Raw genomic sequence first — 21,615 nt, 5'->3', positions numbered from 1 at the left:
CACACACACACACACACACAATGCATTTCGCTGCTAAAACAACAACTTGGGCTGCTTCTAGGACATTTTGGGTGGATTTTGAACGGTATGTGGGCAGGACGTTTTTTGCAGGCAGGACCTGGCAACCCTGCGCTGTTGCCCGAGGTGCCGAAATGCTCCGGAGCAGATCTGGATCCACCATGGCCAAAATAATTGTCATGAATAGCATGAATAGATTCATGCATTATCATTCAACTTGAACATGTGTTTTTACTACAGCTGTCAAGCGATTAAAATATTTAATCGTGATTAATCGCATTAATGTCATAGTTAACCCACGATTAATCGCAATTAATCACAAATTATTTTTCTATGCTAAATATCCCTTGATTTTTTTGTCCTATAATTCTTCTCATTTTAATTCTCTTATCAACATGGTGAAGTGCATCGGCTTGCCTTGTGCAAATGATTTTTTATTGATAACAACATTGGCATATACTGATCAAAACAGGACGATACAAAAAAAGAGCCTATAGTGCAATTAAACGACTGCTTTGAACAAATGTCATTTGAACATAGCAGTCAGGCTACTGCTTCTTTGTTTTGAGCCAAAGAATTTTTTATTTAATTTTTTTTAATTTTTTTTAAATATAATAATTGCGTTAATCGCGCGATAAAAAATGTAACGCCGTTAAAATTGGTTTGCGTTAACGCCGTTAATAACGCGTTTAACTGACAGCTCTAGTTTTTACAGTATAGAGTGGTGGAGGGATGACGTATGTTGGCCAACCCGGAAGTGAGCGTCGACCTGGGTTTCCCTTGACAAAAAGCCAACGGGTTTTTCCATTGGATTTTGGATTATTGCAGAAAAATTAGCATCTTTGAAGCACCTCCACAAAAACTGAAAATAAATAAATAAATAAAAATAACTGTGCTCCAAAGAACGAAACGTAAACCAATGCATTCTGAATGGGAGTGTTTCTCCGATTTTTCCATGCTACACAGAACGAAATGTAAACCCATGCAAATAAAGACTTCATGGTCATAATAATTTAAATATCATTATTCTCCTCAGTGTGTAGGGTGGTATTCTATTTTTTTCAACGGGTTTGCATCCAGTCACTTGACCGTCATGGTTGCTATGGTGGTTGCTATCGACCAGCCCCTCTAATCCTTACAAGGCTCTAAAAACCACGCGGCAAAGGAGCTGCCGTCCATTGTGTTGTTTTTGTCGTAAACTAGGGTCCGATGGTTAAAAAATAGATAGATATTCCAAGGTATCCTTAAAAGGCAGCTTGGATGTTTTTATTTTCTGCAGTTTAGACTTCTTCTATAACCTATTTTTTAAAGCAAAACACCAAGCTCAATGATTTAACAAGGCAGGGTTATTTGAAACAATTTATTAAATATATATTTGTGAGAGGTCATTCCTTCTCCTGAGTTTGCTTCCTATTTATGTCTAGTGTACAACCCTACTGTCCACAAGCATCACCCCCCCCTCCCCATATGGATTTGGAGAATTGTTGCCACGTCCCAGTGGTGGAGGTATCATATACTGTATATGAAAGAGGGCATTCAATATACTACAATGATCAATTAGGAGGCCGAAGCCCTAAAGGAAGTGATGCAATAGGTGACTGCAGGTCGGCAACATTTAAGTAAGCTGTACTTTGAGGTCTCTTATATATTGTTGCATATTCTTGAAGAAAGTTGTCCAATCCCGGGTTGCTTTACTTTAACTCACTTTATTCGTTATAAAGTCGGCATGTTTCGGTATGGTAAATGGAGACTACGGAGGGAATTGTATCTAACACGTGTGAGAGGAAAATACCGTGATCTAATTCAAGCCCCCCGGGCTTAGGCCCGGGTGGCTTTCTGCGCCGTCTACCTATTGATCTCTGCCGCTCTCTACCTCTAGTCCACAGGTAGAGACCGTCAAGTGGGCGTGGCCTAGTGGGCGTGGCCGGGGTAACGTAATGGCTTCGGCTTCTTCAGGTGATGCCTTCTGTGGTGGAGCAGCCTTCAATAAGGTCTTGCTCCCCTTGTGGCTATGTATAGTATTTACGGCTTATATGTTTGGTCCTGCTTCATTGGGTCTATGTGTGGGTAGCTTAGATTCTTAAAATACGTAACAATATCAAAGGGGGTCTCAAAGGACGCATACGCTTCAACCTGTGGCTCCAGCCCTACAGGAAATGACTCAGCAAGTGCTCCATCTCGTTGCACCTGCACCCAGCGGCTCGCTTGCAAGATTTTGGCCTGAAGCTCTTCCCAGACCTACACCCTAGCCATCCAACACGCATATCTGAGAATCAGGCTTCTCTTTAATAATGACAAAAAGTTACGAGTCTCAAAAATGGTATCAATATGTTTAACCGGTTAACCATGGACATCCCTTGTATACATATAAAAGTATATCATACATTGTATGTTTTTTTTTGTGTTATCCCAGTTATGTTTTTTTAATTGTTTTATTATTTAATATTACTTTTAATAGTTCCGGGACGTTGGAGCAATAACCTGGTGTTTTTACACTTCAGTCTGCACTGTGAATTTGGAGTAATGTTCAGTTTTTGAATGAAGATGCGGCAAATACAAATGTTTCTTTTTTTTATCCGATTCATCGATTAATCGAAAAAATAATCAACCGATTAATCGATTATTAAAATAATCGTTAGTTGCAGCCCTAGTTTTAAGTCTGTAATGTTGAGTTATGAACTTTTGACCAAACGGCTTTTGTGTAAAATGGCAGTTGGTCGTTCGCGGAGAATATTATTGTGGCAACACACACATCGAAGAGCATGATCAAGTTTACTTTGGCCCTGAACACCTGACATAAATGTTTAAGAATATATTTCATGTGATTAAGAGGTTGATAACGTTATGATAGGATATTTTATCGAGTGTAAGAAAAGTGTTTATATGATGTGTTATAGCTATATGCTTAGCCTGTCAGTTAGGCAGCCCTATCAACCATTGTAGTTCAGGCAGTGGTTTAATGTTAATTCTAGTGCTGTCATGCAATTAAAATATTTAATCGCGATTAATCGCATTAATGTCATAGTTAACTCACGATTAATCGCAAGCAATATCCCTTGATTTCTTTGTCCCATTAATTGTTCTCATTTTAATGCTCTTATCAACATGGAGAAGTGTATCGGCTTGCCTTGTGCAAATGTTTTTTTATTGATAACATTGGCATATACTACAAAACAGGACGATACAAAAAAAAAGCCTATATTGCAATTAAACGATGAACATACAAACATACTGCCTTGAACATAGCACTCAGGTTACTGCTTCTTTGTTTTGGGAAAAACAAACTTTTTTTATTTTTTTTTTAATTAAATTGCGTTAATCGCGCGATAAAAAATTTAACACCGTTAAAATTGGTTTGCGTTAACGACGTTAGTTAATTAGTTAATAGTTAATTCCCTAAGTGTTTTCTATTGTCGTAAATGGGAGAACAGTCTTTTAAAGTGTTATTGTGATGTAAAGCCAAAGTATATTTAGGTTTGACATTTTATTTATTATATAGGAACTAAACTGTATTAAATTGCACTATGTGAGATAGCTTTAAAAATAACCAGCCAATAAGCTGAAAACAGGCACTTCAATTTTAGCTTAGGTGAATTTTGACAAAAGGAGTGTGGATTTTGATATGAATTGTAATAAGAGTTGTGTATTTATTGTAATGTAAATTAAGAGTAGAGAGGAACGAGATGTGTGAGCCTCACTTTTTATTGCACTTCTGGGGCCGTATTCACAAAGGATCTTAGGACTAAAAGTAGGTCCTACCTAGCGAATTTAGGAGTAGCTCCTAAAAATAATGGGCGTGTCACTCTTAAATTTAGGACTCCTAACTTTTTTCACTAAGAGCAATTCACATAGTATTTTAGGCCTAAAAGTAGCACCTAAGTCTAGGAGAGCTTAAAAGTCCTCAAGAGGACTCCTAACTCAGTAAGACCTATTCACAAAGAATCGTAAAATGCCTGCGAGACGAAATGTTAGGGTATTCAACTTGTTGTGGAGTTAATGCGCAATGCAATAACATCCCAGACTAACAGGAATAATCCGATTAGTCCCGAAATAAAATGTTTGGCCTCACTACGTTATTTAGCAACAGGGGAAATGCAACTTTGCAATACAGATGATTTAAAATTATCGCAACCATCAGTCAGCCGTGCCATAAACTTTCCTTTGGACATTCAACAATTACACAGGATCAAAGCCAACTTCAGGACAATTGCAGGTATGCCCGGTGTGGTCGATGCTATTGACGGGACGCACATAAAAATAATTGCGCCATCAAAAGACGAGGACGTGTTCGTCAATAGGAAGAAAGTGCATTCCATCAACGAGCGGGTTGTTTTTGATGCAAATTTTAACATAGCCTACTGGATGTTGTTGCAAAGTGGCCTGGATCTTCAGCTACCCATGATTCGCGCATTTTAATGGTGAGCGGTCTGAGGCAGCTTTTTGAGATGTACCAGTTGGGTGTCACTTGCTGGGTGACAGTGACTATCCATGCAAGACGTGGCTCTAGACACCCTACCTCAATCCACAACCGGGAGCACAGTTAAAGTATAACATGTAAGTGATTACGCAGATTACGCTTAGGCCTATGCGTAAAACACATCGTATTGGCTCTTTCACGCCTTTTATTTGTTGAATCAATATTTATTATTGTTTACTGATTTCTTCCATATATGCTAGAGCACACAAACATACACGAAATGTTGTGGAGAGAGGAATTGGGCAGATGAAACGTCGGTTTCATGTCCTCCACGGCGAAATACGCCTCACCCCAGAGAGGGCAAGCACAGTAGTAATCACTGTATGTGCCATTCTACACAACCTCTGCAAGCGGAGGAACATTCCACAGCCAGACGATGATGATGATGATGATGATGATGGCGATCAACATGACAAGGAATTTGACGTGTGGAACCGAGTGGATTTTTACATATTTTTATTGTTTGCTTTCTCTCTCTCTTGAACGTGCAGGCTACAACGTCATTATCTTGGTCTGCACAAAATTGTCTTCATGCGTGTATTCTGCTAACTGCACTATAACTACTTAATAGGAATTCATTTTTAGCCTAGGCTATTTCCTTGTTTTTCGGTGATTCAGTGGGCTCGTCTGAACAACCAATCACCGAACTGACCGCTTCTAAACTCGTGCACGAGAATTGACGTAATCCATAGCAACGGCGCGTCACTCTTAGTTCACTCTTTGTGATTTATCCTTAGTAAGAGTAGGTCTCATGGGCTTCGTGAATAACTTTTAAGAAAAAACTCCTGCGTAAAATGTTTTAGCGCGAGTTAGGAGCACTCCTAGCGGTAAGATAAAATGCTTTGTGAATACGGCCCCTGATGTTTTATTTCTAACAAGGAACCTACTAAGGGAAAATTGTCACTTGAACATGCACTTTAACCAAGGAATAGTTTTTATTTATTTGTGATATATGTGATATTTGGGATAACTGTTAATTAAAGAGTCGGATTTCAGAAAATGAGAACAAAGCTTTGTTGCTTCATTCCTGTACTGACAACTACCTGCTTTTCAGGGAGTGAAGGAAAATCCGCTCTCAACAATCTAGTTGTTACTTACGTCCTGGCCACTTATAACATATTAAAGTGTGTTACAAGCGACCCTGACTCTGCAAACTTTTTCCAAAGAACGACGGAAGTCGTGTACAACTTTAATAAGGGCGGTCTCGGTGCTGTGCAGGGGACGAAATCCTGATTGGAAGGTGCCATAGCAACCAGTTGATGCCAGTAAGTGATAAAGTTGCTGGAGGACAACTTTCTCAATGATTGTACTCATGAACGGGTAGATTTGATATTGGTCTGTAGTTAATAATAGAGGCTTCTAGGCTCCGCTTTTTTAAAAGGGTTTTAATAACTGCAGTTTTCAAGGCTTTTGGAAATTGCCTGACTGGAGAGAGTTGTTAACTATTTGCAATATGTCATTCTTAAAGAGGTTGGTAGGTAAAGTATCAAGGCAACAGGTGGATGGCTTCAGTTGTGTCTCTGTTTCCACAAGAGTTTTAGAGTCATTAAAGCATGTCATAATTGCCACGTTACTTTTGTCTGAAGAGGGTGGTAGTCCAACATTTTTGGTTGAATTGGAGATATTGATGGCGCGTCTGATGCCTTCAATTTTATCAGTATAAAAATCTGCAAACTCCTTGCATTTCTGTGTGGAATTGAGATCAGGTGGAATCTGTGTTGGGGGGGTCGGTCAGTCTGTCAACCGCTGCAAATAGGGTTTTTGCATTATTAGCATTGGTTTTAAAGATATTTTAGAAAAATGTTTCTCGAGCACTTTTTAAGTCTAAATTGTAGGCACGTAGGCTCTCTTTATAGATATCATGGTGAATATGAAATTTTGTTTTACGCCAGATGCGTTCAACCTTCCTGCATTCTTTTTTCTGTGCTGTTAGAGAAGCAGATTTTCTCCAGGGTGCCGTTTGCTTTCCAGAAATCATTTAACCCTTTGAGGTGCAATGACATCTATGACTTTAAAAAATTTAAAGTTAAAGTTTTCTAAAAGATCATCAGCAGAACATGGGTTGAGATTTGGTAGCAAGGAGATGGCCTTTTTTTTTTAAAATGTACATTACAATCTTCAGTGATATTCTTTTTTTTTTGACAGTATTTGATTTGTCTGTCTGTGGAGAATAAAAGATTATTAAAGAAAACACAAAAGTAGTCAGACTGTTATGGCCATTCTACCAGGTTTTTTGGCCATGAAGCTGATGCAGAGTTCTCCCGACACACATTCTGAAGAAGCACGCACGGAGAGTAGAATTCTGTTGAGAGTTTATTCTAACAGTCTTGTTGACTTTGCAGCAGTTCAAAATAAATGATTACAAATACGGTTTACTAAACAATATGAAAGTACTTGAGTATGCTAATGCGTATGCGTATAGGCATGCATATGCAGTCGGAAAACTGTTCCTTCTCCGCCATCTAACCTGATACAGTCACCGTCAATGGGCCAATTAAGCTCTACACAGAGGCAGGTTGAGAGGGAGTGGCTAGGGGATTACGGTAACACATGCAGGTGAGTCCTAGGTGAATAAAAAGTATTAAGTAGTATTAAGAGTATTAAGTACATTAATTCATGCATATATTAACTGAAATCATTTCTCATAAACTTAATAACAAAAAATTATAACTTAACTAATAATGTCAAGACAAAATGCAGAAAACCTAATTATGGCTTCTACACATTCAGTGGAAGGATCAGTCCCAGAGATCATAAACATTGAGGCCCTTTGTGATAACCAGGTCTAGAGTGGTCTATGAATGCTGACGCGCGTGTGTGTATGTGTAAAATAATGAATGAAAACCTTAACTAAAAAATAATTGTTTTTAAGAGACCTAACATTAAGTAGACCCATCTTGATGGTGTTGTTGATAGGCTTTAAGGTTGTTTTTGGTTTGGAGGCAATAGGTCTGCGATTTGTGAGGTTAGCAGTGTGTCTAAATTTCCCTTTGTTAACTCTCTTACTGTACGTCCACACCAGAAGCGAATTGAGCGATCAAATTGCCGGAAGCCATTCACTTTCTATGGGCAAGAGCGACCAAAGCGACCAAAGCGACCAACGCTACCAGCGGCCAAAGTTGAGCGACCAGAGCGTCAAAAAAAAGTTGAAAACTTTTTAACTTTATGCAAATGACTATGACGCGCTTCAGCGGCCAAACACTGACAGCCAATCGGAATGTAGACGCTCTTCGCTTGCGTGGATCCCAGGGAACACCGGCAGGCACTTTGGTTCCTACCTACCTTTATTCACTCTCTGAACAAAATGTCGGCTGAAGTTTTTTAATCGCGGCTGTAACTGGGCACCCGGTGTTGTACGACCCAACCCTTTTTCAGTTCAGAGATCGAAACGCCATAGTGGTTTGGATACCAAGTGATGATAAGCGGGAGTATTTATACATCTAGAACGTTCGTATTTAAGCGGGAATCATTTTCATTTGCGCTCCATGCCGCCAATCTAACCAACCAATCGCGTGTAACATGCTTTAAACAAAACCAAAAAAGTTTTTGAAATCGTCACATAAACAAACTAATCGACAAGACGAGGGATAAATGACAAGGGATATATCTCTTGTCTTTTATCCCTCTATTCCCCACTATTCACGGAGCCTGAGGTGAATAATTGTTAATTAAATAGTCTAGATGGATAGATAGCCTAGTCAAGTCTATTAATACCAAACGACACAAATCGTCGGGAATCCATTTAGGTGGTTCGGCCCACACAGGACAGGTCTGACTGGACATACACACAATACATCACATTAAAACTAGACACGCGTTGATAGATAGATAGAAAGATAGGCCTAGATAGATAGATATGTTCCATTATTTGCCTTGCGGAGCCAACCAGTCCTGTGCACGTATGCAAATTAGCCATGTGCGCCAATGTCTATTTGTTTTGAGTGCGACGAATGAGTTCAGATCATGATTTGCAGATGCAGATCAGTGAAACATATTTTAACTAGCCTACTACAGCACGCAGGGTTTTTTGTTCTCGGTTGTAATTAGCCTACATTTTAGGAGTTTTTTTATATTGGGGGGAATCACTGTCCTACTTGTTGTCGAAGCACTTTATCCAACAAGCAACACCGTCTCGGCAATATGGCAAAAGTGTATGGGAGTTCACTCTTTGATATGGCTGTCTGCACTAAAAGCATACGGCTCCTTTAAATGTGTCTGCATAATTGAATTGTACGTCATGAGCGACTTGAGCGACCAAAGCGAACAGAAATATTCGCAGCGAAACTTTGACGCTTTGGTCGCTCCTGGTGTGGACGTACAGTTAGTGGTTACAGCAGGAATGCTAGAGTTGCCATGTTTTGACGTAGGCAACCTTGGGTTCAGCAGATTATGCGAAACTTCCTTTATACTGCGTCTAGGGCTGAACCCTTTTTTGTCTCAGTTATACTCGGGACTACTATCAGTACAGGAGGGGGGGGGGCTGGGGCTCCCTCCACTTGGGTGCTATCAGCCTGTGGCCATGATGTGGCGATGCTATCATGGACACAGATTCAAGTTTGATGCCAACATATATTCAATTCAGCTGGAAATTCGCAAAGGGAGGAGACAGTGGAGCTGGAGTTGTATATTCCAATGTATATTAACGGGGGGACAGATGCATATTAGGAACACAAGTCGATAACGATAATGCACACAATACTGATAAGAAATGATGTTTATAATGTATTGCGTATATCATTAAATAGAAACACAGTTACCGTATATAATATAAGTTTTCTTTGCCGAAATTTATTTGAGAACTCAGTATTTCTGATGTTGTGGAAGAAAGCCTTATTCCATGTGTGAATTAGGCCAAATTATATGGCCATAAACTGAGCCATTTACAGTTTGAAATTCATGTGCATCTGTCTCATCGGAGACTGCAGACGCGCTGTCAAAATATCAACTCGTCAGAATCAAATGCGCTAATGGCTCTTAAAGGGGATGGGAGCTGGCACTCAAACCACACCTACGGGTAAATAGGCTACTTCCGACCCACCCTTTTTAGATATGCGCCGGGCGAAAGAGTAATTTTTCGCGCCGGTAAACTAGCGACGTAGAACTGCCCACAAAGCTACTTGCGCTTGGCGCTTCTCACTTGCGTTCTATGTCGTATAGGCTTCGCCTTTTAAGGCTATCGCTATTGGGTTATCCCTAGGCGTGAGCCGTAGCACTGAAAAATGTGTAATCCCCGCCCACCAACAGCGTGAGCCTCAATCACGTCCGCGGGCCTCATTTACGTCCGCAGTTTGCAGATATACGTGGGCGCTGGCGGATGTTCGGCTCCCATTTTCTTCAGCGTTCCTAGCATACTGAATGGATACGAACATGGACTCCAGGACAGTCAGCATCTGCAAGTCATGTAACACGGGTTACATCTTGCCTAATGACGGCCATGAAGTGTGCGAGGGCTGCCTGGGGCATGAACATGCCCTCTTGGCGCTCTCGCCGTTCTGCCTGTTTCAGCATTGTAAGACGCTCTTGATGGAATGCCGACAACTTCACCGTCCCGCTCGCTGATGCCCTCTCCCTCCTTGCGAACTCGGAGTCGGACGACTCCGACCGCGGCAAGGAGGGGGCGTCTACCCCGGCTTCCCCTCTCCGGATTGGAGGGGTCGGAGCCCGGGGCAGCAGCAAACCTCGGCCTTGCGGTGTCCATGCCTCAGGCCCCCCGACGCCCGGACCAGTTGCATGGAATCTGGGGGCTCTAGGCCGCGACACGCCCCGCCCGTCTCGACCCGATCTGGCCGATGTTTCCCGCCATCAGACCATACTTTAGTGGGGCTGCGGCGGAGCCCGCGAAGCTCGGAGCCCCGGTGAAAATGTTCATCCAGGTCACGAAGACGGAGGGTCTGACAGACCGGGGTTACAGGGCGGTACCGCCGCCGGACGGGCTGTTCGGGCCCCGCCTGTCGTCTATGTTGGACGAGATGCAGGCTGCGTCCGAGGAGGCAGAGAAGTTCCGGAGACACGTCTCCCGCCCTCCGCCTCCACCCCGGCAGCAGCGCTCCGCCCCGGGCTCCCGTTGCCGCCATAGGCCGTCAGCCACAGTCACTGCGCCGCCGGCAGCTCATCCTCCTGGCCCCCCGGCTTACCAGCCTCGCCCGGCTTACAAGCCCCGCCCGCCTCCGTCGCAGGCTGCGGCGAGCGGCCAGCAAGGGCCCCGGGCAACGGACTCATGGGGCAATGCCCCGCCGCACAAGCGCCGGCGAAGGCTATGATGGGGCGAGGGGGAAGCGTGTGACGGCGAGGAAACAACGGCTCTTTTAAGAGCCACCCACCTCTTTATAAAGACGGCTGTTTCCTCCACACACCCCAGTTAACACCGGAGCCTATCGGCTCGGCCATAACTGTTTCACACGCGTCTCCCGCTACATATGGAGAGGCTGTCGATAAACCTCGTATTATTGATCGAGCCAGCCCTTCATTGCTTTTTAAAAGGCAACCTCGCCCGGCTTACCAGCCCCACCCGCCTCCATCGCAGGCCGCGGCGAGGGGCCAGCAAAGGCCTCGGGCAGCGGGCTTGTGGGGCGGCGCCCCGCCCCACAAGCGCCGGTGACAATTACAGGGCGAGGGAGAAGCGTGTGATGGCGAGAAACACCTCTTTAAAAGACGGCTGTTTTCTCCCCATGCCCCAGTTAACGCCGGAGCCTACCGGCTCGGCCATAACTGTTTCACACGCATCTTCCGCTACGTATGGGCAGACTGTCAATACACTTCGTGTCATTGGTCGAGCAAGCCCTTCATTACTTTCCCCTCACCACATCGTGCCTGGCATGACATGTGGCGAGACGGTCGCTAAAACAAGCTCTCTGCCTACGAATGACACGCAGCTCGTTCACAGTGTCAGCAGTCTGCTGCTCAGTCGCAGTGTTATTCCTCCTCGCGCCCACACGCTCAGGAGAGAGGAAGCTACACTCTGGTCACAAGCTGAGCAGGCAGGGCATGCCTCTGCTAATGACACGCACACCCAGCCCTTTCGGGCAGAGCTCCCCATGGGCTGCGAGGAGGACTCTCGCAGCTGCGGCAGGGGCTCCAGAAGCTTCTTGCGAAAAATGTGATTTCCACAGCCCCGAAGGGAGAGGAAATGAAGGGATTCGATTCCCGTTATTTCCTGGTACCCAATAAAACAGGAGGGCTGAGATTCTCGATCTAGCCCTATTCAACAAATGCATCGTGGAGAGGCCTTTTCACATGCTAACAATCAGACAAGTGTTACAGTGTGTAAAACCAGGCGACTGGTTCACCTCAATAGATTTGAAGGACGCATACATCCACGTCATAGAGATGCCCAAAGACAGGAAATTCCTGCATTTCTTATTCCAAGGGTCACACTACCAGTACAACCGTCTCCCGTTCGGCTATCCTCTAGCCCCGCGAATATTTTCCAAGTGCGTGGAGACGGCTCTCGGGCCGCTGCACGCAACAGGAATGAGAGTACTGTTCTACTTGGACGATCTGCTTCTGATGGCTCGCTCCAAGGAGGAAGCAGCTATTCAAACAAAGAAGTTGGTAATCCACCATCGAATTTAGGAATTTATAAATTTGAGTGTGATGTATTTGGGGGTAGAGCTGGAATCAGCTGTAATGAGAGCACGGCTCTCACAGCAGAGGATGGAGACGCTGTGGTCTCTTCTCCGCCGCAGTTCCCCGGGCAGCGTCGTGACAGCCCTCTCTGTCATGAGGCTGCTGGGCATGATGTCAGCCACTCACACGGTGGTGCCGCTGGGGCTCCTTCACATGAGGCGGCTGCAGAGATGGTTTTGTCGCCTGCGCATCGACCCGGTGCGCCAACGGCAGCGCAAAGTGACCATTCCCCTATCAGTGGGCCCCGATTTGACCCACTGGGGCGGGACACATCTCAGTGTTCACGGATGCTTCTCTGTCGGGCTGGGGAGGAACATGCGAGTTTCACGTAGTGGGCGGCGTTTGGCCGCCCTCCGTGACCATGCATATAAACGCATTGGAGCTCCTCACTGTGTTGAAAGTGGTCCAACACTTTGCCCAAATGTTGACGAATCAACACGTAATGATTCGCACGGACAACAAGGCGACAGCAGCATACATAAATTGCCAGGGGGGCGTGCGCTCGCCACAGCTGCTGGGCATAGCGAGACGGCTTTTATGCTGGGCGCACACACGCTTGCTCCCCATCAGATTAGTGTACATCCCCGGTGTCCTGAACAGAGGGGCCAACATGATGTCGAGGGGGGGGTCCCCAAACAGGAGACTGGACTCTGCACCACGATCTGATCAATCAGATATGGAGCGAGTTTGGGAAGGCGGAGGTCGACCTATTCGCCACGTGGGAGAACACACAGTGTGAGCGGTGGTTCTCTCTCAGCGCGAAGGACAATCCCCCACTCGGGGTGGATGCGTTCGCTCACAGACCGGGGCCGAACACACGCTTTCCCACCCTTCCCCCCGATTCCCCAAGTCTTGGACCGAGTCCAAGAGGAGCGGCTGTATATGATTCTCATAGCACCGCAACGCACGAGTGCACCCTGGTTTCCCTGCCTCCAGCGTCTGCTCTCGGGGCCGCCGAGGGAACTCCCTTGGCGGCGGGAAGCTCTCTCACAGGCAGGGGGAGAAATCATAGATTACACAGAGATCGGCCAGCGCTTGTGGACCTGGCCGCTGAACGCGAGCGCCTAGAGGGTCTCGGCCTCTCCAAGGAGGTCATACGGACCATCCAGGGTGCCAGAGCTGACTCCACCAGAGCGTGTTACTCTGAAATGGGCGGCTTTCCAGAAATGGTGCACGGAGAGGGGTTGTGATCCCATCCCCTGCCCTTTGCCGCGTGTGCTCTCTTTCCTCCAGACACTGATGGAAAGAGGGCTGGCTTTTAGCACGGTTAAAACGTACGTGGCTGCTGTTTCATCATGTCACGAAGGCTTCGGGGATAAAACTGTTTTTAGTCACCCCTTAATGAAGCGCTTCCTAAAAGGTGTGAGGAGAAGAGACCCGTGATGCGCTCTCTCACTCCACAATGGGATTTAACGCTGGTGCTGCGCACACTGGTTAAAGCCTCATTCGAGCCTCTTGACCAGGTGCCCCTCAAGTTTGTGTCAGCCGAGACAGCTTTGCTGCTGGCCCTGACGTCAGCTAAGAGAGTGAGCGACCTGTCTGCACTCTCTGTAGCCCCTTCTTTTGTTAGAATACAAGGGGACGGCAGTTCGGCCATATTACGCCCGAACCCGGCTTTTACACCTAAGAGCATTACCGTGCTCGTTCAGATCGAGAGTAATAACACTCAATGGGCTCGATGGCGAGCGCCTGGTGGCCGGGTTTGCCACGGAGCCCGGTCGGGCACAGCCCGAACAAACTACGTGGCACCCCCCCTCTCTTCATCCCATGGGCCCCCCAACTGTGGGAAGACCCGTTGGGGTCGGGTGCGCAGCCACATGGGTGGCAGGGAAGGTCAGGGGTCTCGACGGACCAGACCCAGGCGGCAGAAGCTGGCTCTGGGGACGTGGAACGTCACCTCGCTGTGGGGAAAGGAACCGGAGCTTGTGAGGGAGGTGGAGCGCTATCAGTCAGATCTGGTGGGGCCTACCTCCACGCACAGTCTCAACTCTGGTACCGTACTCCTGGATAGGGGTTGGACTCTATTCTTCTCCGGAGTTGCCGAGGGCGTGAGGCGCCGGGCGGGTATGGGGATACTCATAAATCCCCGGCTGAGCGCCGCGATGTTGGAGTTTAGACGAGAGGGTCGCCTCCCTACGCCTAAGGGTTGTAGGGGGAAAAACTTTGACTGTTGTTTATGCGTATGCACCAAACAGCAGTTCAGAATACTCGGCCTTCTTGGAGACCCTGAATGGAGTCCTGTATGGGGCTCCAATAGGGGACTCCGTAGTTCTGCTGGGAGACTTCAACGCCCACGTGGGCAACGATGGAGACACCTGGAGAGGCGTGGTGGGGAGGAACGGCCTCCCTGATCCAAACCCGAGCGGTCGTTTGTTATTGGACTTCTGTGCTAGTCATGGATTATCCATAACGAACACCATGTTCGAACATAAGGGTGCTCATAAGTGTACCTGGTACCAGAGTACCCTAGGCCGAAGATCGATGATCGATTTCGTGATCGTGTCATCTGATCTGAGGCCACATGTTCTGGACACTCGGGTTAAGAGAGGGGCGGAACTGTCAAGCGACCACCATCTGGTGGTGAGTTGGATCAGGGAATGGGGGAAATTTCCGGATAGACCTGGTAAGCCCAAACGAGTAATGCGGGTGAATTGGGAACGTCTGGAGGAGGCCCCCGTCCTAGGTATCTTCAACTCACACCTCCGGCGGAGTTTTTCTGGCATTCCTGTGGAGGTTGGGGGCATTGAGCCGGAGTGGGTGTTGTTCAAAGCCTCCATTGCTGAAGCTGCCGCCCGCTAGCTGTGGCCTCAGGGTCTTAGGCTCCTCAAGGGTCGGTAACCCTCGGACACCGTGGTGGACACCTGTGGTCAGGGAAGCCGTCCGATTGAAGAAGGAGGCCTTCCAGGATATGATATCCTGGAGGACTCCTGACTCGGTTGCAGGGTACCGACAGGCTCGAAGGGCTGCAGCTGCTGCCGTGTCGGAGGTTAAGCAGCGGGAGTGGGAGAAGTTCGGAGAGGCCATGGTGACATGGAACACCAAAGTGTTTCTGGAAGACTATCCAGCACCTCAGGAGGGGGAAACAGGGAACCATCCAAGCTGTGTACAGTAAGGATGGGACTCTGTTGACCTCAACTGAGGAGGTCGTCGGATGTTGGAAGGAACACTTTGAGGAACTCCTGACTCCGAATAACACGCCCTCTATGTTGGAGGCAGAGCACGAGGTTGATGGTGTTTCGTCGTCAATTTCCCTGGAGGTCACTGAGGTAGTCAAACATCTCCGCAGTGTCAAAGCCCGAGGGATTGATGAGATCCAGCCCGAAATGCTAAAGGCTCTGGGTGTTGAGGGGCTGTCATGGTTGACACGCCTATTCAACATTGCGTTGGAGTCGGGTACAGTGCCACAGGAGTGGCAAACCGGGGTGGTGGTTCCCCTGTTCAAAAAGGGGGACCAGAGAGTGTGTGCCAATTACCGGGGTATCACACTTCTCAGCCTCCCTGGTAAAGTCTACTCCAAGGTGCTGGAAAGGAGAGTTCGGCCGATCGTCGAACCTCAGATTGAAGAGGAACATTGCGGTTTTCGCCCCGGACGTGGAACCATGGACCAGCTCTTCACTCTCGCAAGTATCCTGGAGGGGGCCTGTGAGTATGCCCATCCGCTACATGTGTTTTGCTGATCTGGAGAAGGCGTATGAACGGGTCCCCCGGGATTAACTGTGGGAGATGCTGCGGGAGTAAGGGGTAAGGGGGTCTCTCCTCAGGGCCATCCAATCTCTGTACTCCCAAAGCGAGAGCTGTGTTCGCGTCCTCGGCAGCCAGTCAGTGTCGTTCTCAGTGGGTGCTGGTCTGCGCCAGGGCTGCACCTTGTCACCAATCCTGTTTGTGATATACATGGACAGGATATCGAGGCGTAGTCGTGGTGGGGAGGGGTTGCAGTTCGGTGGTCTGAGGATCTCGTCACTGCTTTTTGCAGATTATGTGGTCCTCATTGGATCATCGGCCTGTGACCTTCAGCACTCACTGGATCGGCTGGCGGCCGAGTGTGAAGCGGCTGGGATGAGGATCAGCACCGCTAAATCTGAGGCCATGACTCTTAGCAGGAAACCGGTGGATTGCTTACTCCGGGTAGGAAATTAGTCCTTAGCCCAAGTGAAGGAGTTCAAGTACCTCGGGGTCTTGTTCGCGAGTGAGGGTACGATGGAGCGTGAGATTGGCCGGAGAATCGGAGCAGCGGGGGCGGTATAGCATTCGCTTTAACGCACCGTTGTTACGAAAAGAGAGCTGAGCCGCTAGGCAAAACTCTCGATAAAAACTCTCGATCTTCGTTCCTATCCTCACCTATGGTCATGAGGGTTGGGTGATGACCGAAAGGGCGAGATCGCGGGTAAAAGAGGCCGAGATGAGTTTTCTCAGAAGGGTGGCTGGCGTCTCCCTTAGGGTGAGAAGCTCAGCCATCCGTGAGGAACTCGGATTAGAGCCGCTGCTCCTTTACTTAGAAAGGAGTCAGCTGAGGTGGTTCGGGCATCTGGTAAGAATGCCCACTGGGCGCCTCCCTTGGGAGGTGCTTAAGGCACGTCCAGTGGGGAGGAGACCTCGGGGAAGACCCAGGACTAGGTGGAGAGATTATATCTCAACTGGCCTGGGAACTGTGATGGAAAATCTACATGTTATGTACAGGGTCTTATAAAATGTAATTCTTAGTGTTTCATGTGATGTAATCTGGTTTCACATCCCGTTCTTGGAATCTTGCTATTCTGCAAGGTCTTCTAAATATGTAATTCTTAGTGTTTCATGTGATGTAATCTAGTTTCACATCCCGTTCTTGGAATCTTGCTATTCTGCAAGGTCTTCTAAATATGTAATTCTTAGTGTTTCATGTGATGTAATCTGGTTTCACATTCCGTTCCGTATTGTATGTAGTTTGGTTTAGACCTGTTTTACTTGACCCCTTGGGGAGCGTAGAGAAGCAAAGGGTGATAAGGAACAGCCTCAACCACCTCTCTAACCTCTGAAGAAACTTCAATCAATAGATTAACATCTGGTTAACAAAGGTTTCTGGTTTATCGGGGCCAACTGCCCTCAAGGATCCGATCTAAGTGTATAAAAGCTCCTGACTTTAGCTACTCAGTGGACCTTTTCCAAGCGTGCCTTTAGTATATGAAGTACCACGCACGGAGAACTCCCATCTGAGGCCTCAGATTATTGTAATGTATGCCTGTTTTATTGTTTATTGATACATGTTGTGATGTATCATTGTTCGTACTTTTTAATACAAATATATATAACAACTAATTGTTAACAGTATTGTGTGCTTTTTGCATCTAAATATCTCATCTGTCTTAGACGCAAACTCTGATAGAGAAGTTGTCGCGACAGAACGCCTCGGGATCCCCCCGTCAGAGCTGGTCAATGTGGCCCGGGAAAGGGAAGTCTGGGGCCCCCTGCTTGAGCTTCTCCCCCCGCGACCCGAACCCGGATGAGCAGATGAAGATGAGATGAGAGGTTTCTCTATCCCGCCTCATCAATCTGAGGAGGAGGCAACAGCCCATCTCTTGTGCCACGTACGCGCGCTTGCCTGTTATGTGAAGCGCACGGAGGCTCTGCACAAATCTCAACAGTTATTTGTGCATTACAGAGAACATTCCCGAGGCCTCCCCCAGACGAAACAACGGCTGTCACATTGGCTGTGTGATGCTATCACACAGGCTTGTGTGTCAGTGGGGGCAGAGCCGCCTGAGACTATCAGAGCTCACTCGACCAGAGGAATGTCGTCCTCTGTCGCTCTGTAAAGAGGGATGCCTATGGAGGATATCTGCACAGCAGCCTCCTGGGCTTCCCCATGCTCTTTTATTAGGTTTTACCTAAGAGACAAGTCGCGCCTCTCTATGACACACTCAGTTCTAGGTGCTTTGTCAGAGTGAGTGTGATTGTGTGACTATTCCCCTAAACAATGCGTCTTGTGGAGTCAAATCTTCATGCTGAGAGCTCTTGTGACTTATCAGACAAATTAGAGCTGCTCGTTGATGACGTGCCGTTAGACGCATGAAGTATGTTATGCTACGTTTAACGCATGATACTAGCCCGTATGTAGCTGTGTTTCTAGTACTGATCGGGACCAATGAGCTATAGACTATATCGTGCTTCGCCCTTTAATCCGATAGCCTTAAAAGGCGAAGCCTATACGACATAGAACGATAGTTACGTATTGTAACTCTAGATTCTATGAGTATAGGCGCAGCCTTTTAAGTGTCGGCCTCATTGTCCTTTAAATAGCGGAAGAAAAGCTGTTTATTGGGAGCCGAACGTCCGCCGGCGCCCGTGTATATCTGCGAACTGCAGACGTAAATGAGGCCCACGGACGTGATTGAGGCCCACGCTGTTGGTGGGCAGGGATTACAAATTTTTCAGTGCTACGGCTCACGCCTAGGGATAACCCAATAGTGATAGCCTTAAAAGGCTGCTCCTTTACTCATAGAAACTAGAGTTACAATACGTAACTATCGTTTCAGACCGTTAAAATAGGGCCCATTGTCTTCAAGAGAGAAAAGACAGAAGGATTAAGGACTGTACAAAGGCATGCAATGATAAACCTAATGCCTGGTGAAAAACAGCCATTTGATTCATTATTTATATTGTTGTAAGCAGATATTGGTCAAGGGCAACAAATGTCCTGCAAATGTCGTACTAAAAGTGAACCTGTTAATAATAGTCCATTAATATCCAGTTAAATGAACAATCGCTATGATGACAATTCATTTTATTGAGGCATGATTCCTAAAAAGTCTTCACAACCATAAGCAGAGATATATAAACAAAAATAATCAAAGTAATTAATATGGATGAAAAATGCATACAGTATTAAATATGCTCCTCTGGAAATACACAATAGTATGCAACATGTGCCATGATCATTGATAATTAAGACTTCATTTGTCTCACTAAAGTATAGGTTAAATGTAAAAAAATATATTAAAAAAAAAGTTACAAATGAGAAAAAAAGAAAATACAAATATTGCAATATTTTTTAATGTAATAAGTGGTCCCATTGAAAACATGAATTCACAGCTCAAACACGTCCAGTCAAGCTAACTATGGAACAAAATATTTTTGTATACAGAAACAAACATAATAACATAAAAACGTAAAAATAAGGTCAATTTACTGAGGCATGATTCCTAAAAAGTCTTCACAACCATAAGCAGAGATATATAAACAAAAATTATCAAAGTAATCAATATGGATGAAAAAATGCATACAGTATTAAATATGGTCCTCTGGAAATACACAATAGTATGCAACATGTGCCATGATCATTGATAATTAAGACTTAATTTGTCTTACTAAAGTATAGGTTAAATTTAAAAAAATTGATAAAAAAAAAAGTTACAAATTAATTGTCTGCATAGAAAGAAAATACAAATATTGCAATATTTTTTAATGTAATAAGTGGTCCCATTGAAAACATGAATTCACAGCTCAAACACGTAAAGTCAAGCTAATTTTGGAAAAAAATATTTTTGTATACAGAAATAAACATAATAACATAGAAACATAAAAAATAATGTATCTTAAAATTGTAGTAATAAAAACATTTCCAATAATCAGCAAATAAAACTCGAAATCATCCACCATTAAGTGGTTCGTTGAACACTACTATGTATATTTAAATGCATTATTGTCCTGTTATTTCAGTGAAGAAACCAAAAAATTCTTCGCTTTAACTATATACGAGTTGCTTTAATAAGGAAAACCTAGCAGGTCATTTCGTAAAAATTAAAGGGATACGACGAGATATCTGATAATTGTCATTGGCATCTTACCCTGATTCAGACAAGTTTTTTTTATTAAATATTCATCCTTTGACTTCCAGAAGGGGAGTTTGCTAAATTATAATTTTCTCAATCCATTGACTTGCAGTGTTATAATTATATATCCAAAGATTTCCAATGTGTTCTGAATAAAAACAAGCCATTAACATCACAACCAGATTGTAGTTTGTCCACAAACACACTTTTAGTTCAGCGCTATTTTTCGTCACTGATATTGGGCTACCTGCGATCCAATTATATTATCAGCTGCTGGCTCCAGACGTTCGACGATGCTATAGCCAAACTTCTAGGGGGAGACGGTTTCCTGTTTTATTACAGCAGTATTTGTCCAGATTCTGAGAGAAATGCATTTGTGAGTGACAAGATTGAGGTTTCAGAAGAACATTTTAACAAATGTATTTCTACCCTGGCCAGCCTACTGCACTGGTTTGATTTATATCCTTTGTCTATGGACTTTGGTGTCCGGATGGGGCGTCTTAGCTTGTCTTCCTGCCGGACGCAGTAAAGGTTTAGTTTGTGTGTGCACTAGGATGGCATATTTTAAATCAGACCTCCAATACTATTAGCTGTGGCTGCACTCCGGTGACAGGGCTGTAGCAGAGTCTCCAGTTGGTGCTCACCGCCTTGGCATTGTCGCTTATGCAGACAGGTCCCGGTAACTCTTCTGAAGCAAGGGTGTAGTCTGGCCTGTCATCAGACATTTGATGTAAATCTAAATTCTGATTCAGGAAACTACATCGAGTGCCAGCCTCATAATAACAGTGCCAAAAATAGGGCTGAATTATTTATGTTTGAGGACAAACTACAATCTTGTTGTAGTTACCGGCACTCATTTTTAACAAGCGACTATTTGGAACACATTGGTATGCTTTGGAAGGATATTCAGCATGTTTTCCCCTCACAGCAAGCACAATGAGTCTGCTGTAAGGGATTGATGAATTTTAAATGAAACAACTCGTCTGAATCTGGGTAAGAAAGGCAAACTCTGATTCACAGAATCTTGGGGTATCCTTTTGAGGATGCTTGAAGTAAGACTGGGCATAGAACAGGCAAGCAGCTATTTCGCTGCAACAGAAATACGTTCTGCTGTGGTGACAGAATTCTTTGCATTGTAGTATTTGAGGAGCTTCATCCATGCTGGACTGCATTCCAGCAGCTCTTGGTTTCCTGCATTATAAGAGAAGGGTCCCAAGTTACAATATTAGCCTCAAACCTGTAAAAAGGTGTTCTCTATTGAAATCAACGCAGAAACACATGTGCACGTATAAACACACACGTGCACAAACAAATCCACAAACCAACACACCTGCACGCTAGCACAAACCAATGCATGCACAAACATACACACGTTAGCAAACACACGCACGCACAAATATACACATATGCACAAACAAAGATAAGGTGCTGGGGTTCTTTCTCACCAATGATGCACAACCCCTCTTTGGCCCTGGTGATGCCAACATTTATCTGGTTTGGATCGCCCACAAAGCCCACATGTTTTGATCGCCACTCTCGGCCCGCATCCTTTGGAATCTCCTCAGTTGGGAGAGACCGCACGGTGGATAAGATGACATAACGCCATTCACTTCCTGGAAAATACAACAACAACCAGTTCCCTGACTCATACTTTGATGTTCAGCCAGTTAGGTGCTTCAGCGCCAGGCC

General features: G+C 45.5%; 1 protein-coding gene across 2 annotated transcripts in view; it reads right to left on the bottom strand.

The window, feature by feature from the left end:
* Nucleotides 1–18,861: 18,861 nt before the first annotated feature.
* helz2a (helicase with zinc finger 2a) overlaps nucleotides 18,862–21,615 on the bottom strand; it is a 57,626-nt gene continuing 54,872 nt past the window's right edge. For both annotated transcript variants that reach the window (XM_030339756.1, XM_030339842.1), the window contains 2 exons: nucleotides 21,372–21,539; nucleotides 18,862–21,117 (listed from right to left, as the gene is read on the bottom strand). In XM_030339756.1, coding sequence (XP_030195616.1) covers nucleotides 21,008–21,117; nucleotides 21,372–21,539 — 278 coding nt within the window. In that variant the 3' untranslated portion in view covers nucleotides 18,862–21,007. The remainder of the gene's footprint in view (nucleotides 21,118–21,371; nucleotides 21,540–21,615) is intronic.

This window comes from Gadus morhua, chromosome 1 (genome assembly GCF_902167405.1).
Source record: "Gadus morhua chromosome 1, gadMor3.0, whole genome shotgun sequence".
Lineage (NCBI taxonomy): Eukaryota > Metazoa > Chordata > Actinopteri > Gadiformes > Gadidae > Gadus > Gadus morhua.
Note: the sequence above shows the minus strand (reverse complement) of the source record. Positions and strands in the feature narration are given on the sequence as shown.